Below are 6,000 nucleotides of genomic sequence, written 5' to 3' on the forward strand. Positions count from 1 at the left end.
TAAAATGTTCTTCAAGTCTCCTTCATTACATATTTACAGATTGCCATCATATCATCCCCACTTGTAGAGTAGTCTTCTAAGAATTAGGACCAAGTAAGGCAACTAAAAGCTGAAACCTTCTTGGTCTTAGATAAACATTTTAATTCCTTTATAAAATTAAAGACACATATTTTAGACTCACTGTTCCCATGATAAGTCAGGGAGAATTTAACAACTCTCAAAATATGAAATACTGTAAATTCAGAAATTATTGCTATGTCTTTATTATTGCAAAAAATGCAACAGAGTAATAATTGCAATAATTTAACCTCGCATTTTGAAATTTTTTATATGATTTAAATATGATTTTTGTCAATATCGCAAAAATAAAAATAGTCAAATAGCAATAATAATTAAATGCACGCAATAATTTCTGATTTAACAGTACTAAATGCTTCATATTCAAACACATTTTCATATCCTCACAAAACATGCATAAGTGAATATCTTTAAAGGGGTGAGTAAAATTACTAAAATACTAAACTCCAGGAAAAATTTAAAACGGAGAGACTTATTGTAAAATAATAAGGTCAAACAAAGTATGAATTGAATCAGATTAAGGGTAGTCTAGCAGTAGTATGTTAGCTGAACTTGACAACGAAGATGAATTATTTACAGTAAATTTAAACCACTCAGAAATGGTAGATGCAACCCTCATTATCCCTGAAGTGGAACTATAACACTCCTTATCCATGAAGTGGAACTAAGAGTGAACAAATTAGAACAACCAGATACCATGTTGTGGACCTAAAACATAGAACTTACAAAATAAATGATGAATGTATATGTACATATACTCCTTTTTTGATGAGGGTAGCTATCATTTGTCTATTGGTCTTTTTGTTTTCAGGTTTTTGCGAGTTACATTGTGTATATTTAAAGTTAATCAAGGTTTCATTAAATCTAAATAAGTTTAACTATTTCAGGGTAATATTTGGTGTACAGCTATTGTTAAAACTAATGTGAAAACATTTAACTATTTTAGGGTAGTATTTGGTGTACAGCCATTGTTAAAACTAATGTGAAAACATTTAACTATTTCAGGGTAATATTTGGTGTACAGCCATTGTTAAAACTAATGTGAAAACTTTTAACTATTTCAGGGTAATATTTGGTGTACAGCCATTGTTGTGGCTTTCCTAGGGAAGAATTTGAGTAAACGTAAATCTGAATGGGAAATGATTTGTAACAAGGCAATTAAATGGCTAACTTCACAAGACAGAGAAGGAAAAAGTGTCACTCAAATCATAGAGGAAGCAAATGATATCATAAAAACCATTTAGAGTATATAGATAATTAGGTATTAAAAGATTTAACTTATATAAAACCTCTTTGTTAACAGTACCATCTGCCCTAAAAGGGTTTTTAATGTATTTGTGATGAAACGTCTTTTGCAATATATTTAATATTATGTGTATATCTATAATTTATTTTTATTTTTTTACTATCACACTTTATGTTAATTGTATGACCAGTTCCCAATTTACATTCTTAAAATTCTTAAAAAAGCTAATGATATTTGTTTTTTATTTTATATTTACCGTTTTTGTTTTTGTAATATTATGTTCTTTCCTATGAGGGAATGTGTTTGTGATAAAAAGTCTTTTACAATATATTTTATTTATATTTATTTTAAATTTTTACTATCACACTTTAGGCTGATTGTAAGACCTATTCCCAATTTAGATTCTGAACTATGGTATTGATATGCTTTTTTTAATTGAACCATTATTGTATTTGTGATATCTATACTATTAAACCTCATTTTGTGTGTCGCTTCTCTTCCTTCCACAATAAATCAATCATCATGCCTCTGTGTCCTATAGGTAACATGCATAGTCACATTTGTCATCCATTCTTATGATTATTCAGATTGAGTTATTTTGGGAGAAAAACGACAAAAAATGAGTCCGGATATGATTCCGTCATCAGACTAAATTTTAATCATAGATAAGACTTCCGGTTTGAAACATGCACAAATACAACCAATCGTATGATAGATTACAAAAACGAAAAATAAATAAGCCAATTAGAACGTTCTCCATAGCATGGTGTTTAGATCGCAAGAACCACAACTATTATACCTCCTTATAGAGGACAATTATTTTTCGCGTTTATCTACATGTAAAGTACGATTATACTACTTTAATTATATAGAGACTCTCTGTATTCTGTCAAACTGTTTTCTTTGAAATGTTTACTATTTAAGGCGTCATACCAGTTCCATATATATTAAAAATAAGTAAAACATGTGACACAAGTACAACCAATCGTAGGATAGATAACAAAAATAAAAAATGAATAAGCCATTTAGAGCGTTCTCTATATCATGGTGTTTAGATCGCAAGAACCACAACTATTATTCCTCCTTATAGAAGACAATTATTTATCGCGTTTATCTACATGTTTACTACGATTGTAATACTTTAATATATAGAGACTCTCTGTATTCTGTCAAGGACTTTCTATGTTAATATAAAAAAACGGACGACCGAACGGACGGACGCACGGACGGACGCACGGATGCACAGACTAGAAACATAATGCCCATAAAGGCGCATACAAATTTATTGCTGAAAGGGAGTGATTTGGCAAAAATGAAAGTAAGGTAGAGATTAGAGGGAGGCAGGACCTTTTTCGAGGCGTCGGGATTTGGTGTTTTAAGCTCGGGATTTGGGGATTGATCCTTACGGGATCCGGGAGTATATTTTTCGATTTCGGGATTTCGGGATATGAATTTCTTTCAATTCTGCATCTCGGGATTTCATTGTTTTAAGCCCGGGATTTCGGGATCAGGACCCCTCCGACCACCCCTCAAATTAGCCTTAGTCGGTCTTAGACATTTATACAAGATTCATATCCTACCATTGGCATGTTAATAAGGCTCTCAAAAGAAAAAGCACCGATGGGTTGTTCTAGAAGCATATTGTATTAGACTAATAATGGTCTATATATAAGCAGCTACATTTATTTCATGTTGAAACGGTGCAAATTTTTAATTTGATTTGACTTAATAATTGAAACAGAAAGGAAAAAAAATATCAGACTTAAGGGAGAGGGCTTTTGATACCTTTTGTGAAATTCTCCATACATAATATCCTTTACAAAATACATTGTATCATCCTACAACAGTTCACAAGCTGTATATGCCCGCGATTTCGCGGGTGTGTTCTAGTTATATTGTAAAGAAAGGCAACTATAGTTAATTGATGTTCAAATTAGACCAAAATATATATATTCTGATATAAATAATGAAAATATTTTCTGTCATAATTTAGATAATAAAAAGTAAAATCACAAAAATACTGAACTCTGAGGAAAATTCAAAATGGAAAATCCTAATCAAATGGCAAAATCAAAAGCTCAAACACCTCAAACGAATGGATAACAATTGTCAATTGTAAAGTCATAGCTAAGTTACTTTATAATTGAATCATACATAGCATTGCAAATCCATGTTATGTAAAAAAAAAATGGCATGCTACGATTCAATTATAAAGTAACTTAGCTATGACTTTACAGGTGAAATGTTTAGCATATACATGATCTTCCAATAAATTCATTAATAAGACATCGAATTTTCATTATGATTAATCAGTGTGACCACATAACCTTTCTGTGTTTATGAACGTACAGGGGCGATGTTTTGAACGACCAATTCCTAAGATGGAATAAAAATCAGCAGAAACACAATTGGACTTATTTTTATTGACAAGTTATTTGTTATATTTGGTGAACATGGTTTTCAACAAGTAGTATGCATACCTATTTGAACCAACTCCTTTTCTACCCGAAGTTTACTCTTATAAGTTTGGGTCACTTTGGTTCAATTTAAATCTTTCATTAATAGGTTATCATTTTAGTCAAAATTTCTGATATAACGAAAGCAATTCTCTGTAACCATAAACCATTTCATATTGAGGTCATTGAGACAACTCTCCATCCAAGTCACAAAAGCCCAAAAAGCTACACAATCAACAAAGTAGAATCATTCACGGTCTAATCTAGAAAAAAATGAGAAACGAGAAACATTTATGAACCAAATCACCTAATTAAACTTAAATAGTGAGATCTCCATCCTCCCCTATACCTCTAGCCAATGAAGAATAAACAAACATATACAATACACACTGTAAAACTCCGTTTAAAAGAAGTCGGTGTTCGATGTCAGATTAGGTAGCATAAGAAACTAATCAAAATGACAATGATATGTAAAATGGTACTTAAGTGATAACAAATTCTTATACAATTTATAATAAGACTTTTAAGTTTTGATACAGTTCAGTGAAAATTATCCTGATGCACTAAAGTGCAAACCAAAATATTAATAATAATTAACATTATCATCCACATTTTTTCTTAAAATGTTTCACGAATGAGTCTGCCTGCTTTCTTGAATATCAGAACTTTTGTTTTGTTGAGTTGACACCATCATTCAAAAACTAACGGTAAAAACAAGAGTAAAGTCATGTGTTGAGAAGTTTCCTAAGAATTGGTATAAACTCTGATTGCCATGTTTTAACATATTATTTGAGATGTAATCCAACCCAGGGCTTTTGTCATGTATTGGTTTGGCAAAAGATTTAGATATTTCAGTGTCTTTTATGGACATTAAAGAATATGAGTGGTGCATACATTGAAATATCGTATGTCTTTAATGCGTATTGCTGGCTGTTTCTATATTCTACATTGGCTAGATGTATAGGGAAGGGTTGATATCTCTTAAAACATGTTTAACCCCGCCGCAGTTTTGCGCCTGTTCCTAGTCCGGATTCTATGGCCTTTGTTAGTCTAGTAAGTTTTTTTTTAAACTTTAGTTCATTAATATTGTTTTTGGAGTTTAGTATGACGTCTTTTTTCATTGAACAGTACACATTTTTGTTTAGGGGCCAGTTGAGGCCCATCCCCCGGGTGCAGGATTTTCATCTATGCGTTGAAGATCCATTGTTGGTTTTCGGCTGTTATCTTTGGTCGAATTGTTGCATCTTTTACATATTCTCCAATTTTATTGTAATAGTGTCATATTTGTTTGTAACAACCATTGCATATATTTGGATTTATATCAGGACATTGATTTTATTTGATTAACTAAAAGGAGGTTATCCGAATATATGTTGTGTATACGAAGCCTCTATTTCATGAATGGAATGTCATGAAATTTGCTTCCTGAAAGGGACATTCTACATTTATTTCCTGTTGCTGAGGGAGATGTGAAGATTTGTGTACGATTGCATAGTCAGAGGGAACTATGACTTTAAGAAGTTGCACAAATCTTCTTTACTCCCTAAGCAAAGGGAAATGAATGTTTAATTCCACTGTCTTTACTTTTTTTTAACTTCCTGAACATAAGATATTAATTAATAAGTATTACAAATATTGTATTGGCACAAACACAATTACAATAATTGGTGAAGGTCAATATTTAAATACATTTATTACAATGACAACAGCATAATGGAACAAGGGGTAATACTTAAGCAGATATAATCGCATTATTATAATGACAAAATTGCTTCCTTGTCTGCTTGTTTTCTATAACTTAACAACATAAACAATAATAATCAGTACCAATCAAAAATTAATTATTTCTAATCTTTTTTATTTGTTTTTTAGGTCTAAAAAAATGGGGAATTTTCACAAGCGTAATTACTAGACTATCTTAAAGTTCAAAATGTTAAAAACATTAACCACGTGTAACGTAGTACAAGGAAGTCCCGAACATATGATTTTTTTTTAACTTTACTTGGGTCTTTATGTATTTAGAGTATTAAGTGACGAACCACTTATTTTGATTACTAATAATGATTATACATTTAACTGTTTTTTACACGACCGCCAAACAAATTTTGGGATCGTACAATGGTATGATGTCGTCGTCGTCTGCCTGGTCGTCCGAAGACACATTGGTTTCCGGACAATAACTTAAGTTTAAGTGAACGGATCTCTATGAAATTTCTTAAG

General features: G+C 31.3%; 1 protein-coding gene across 4 annotated transcripts in view; it reads left to right on the top strand.

Moving 5' to 3' along the window:
• The window catches only part of LOC143071913 (von Willebrand factor A domain-containing protein 5A-like), a 50,166-nt gene extending 46,824 nt beyond the window's left edge, over positions 1–3,342 (top strand). For 2 of the 4 annotated variants that reach the window (XM_076246593.1, XM_076246594.1), the window contains exon 20: positions 1,143–3,342. In XM_076246593.1, the coding sequence (XP_076102708.1) occupies positions 1,143–1,322 (180 nt within the window). In that variant the 3' untranslated portion in view covers positions 1,323–3,342. Of the gene's footprint in view, positions 1–965; positions 1,078–1,142 lie in introns of those variants that run through there. The other 2 variants (XR_012976991.1, XM_076246595.1) reach the window with 2 other exon arrangements.
• Positions 3,343–6,000: the final 2,658 nt, after the last annotated feature.

This window comes from Mytilus galloprovincialis, chromosome 4, assembly GCF_965363235.1.
Source record: "Mytilus galloprovincialis chromosome 4, xbMytGall1.hap1.1, whole genome shotgun sequence".
NCBI classification, from domain to species: Eukaryota; Metazoa; Mollusca; class Bivalvia; order Mytilida; family Mytilidae; genus Mytilus; species Mytilus galloprovincialis.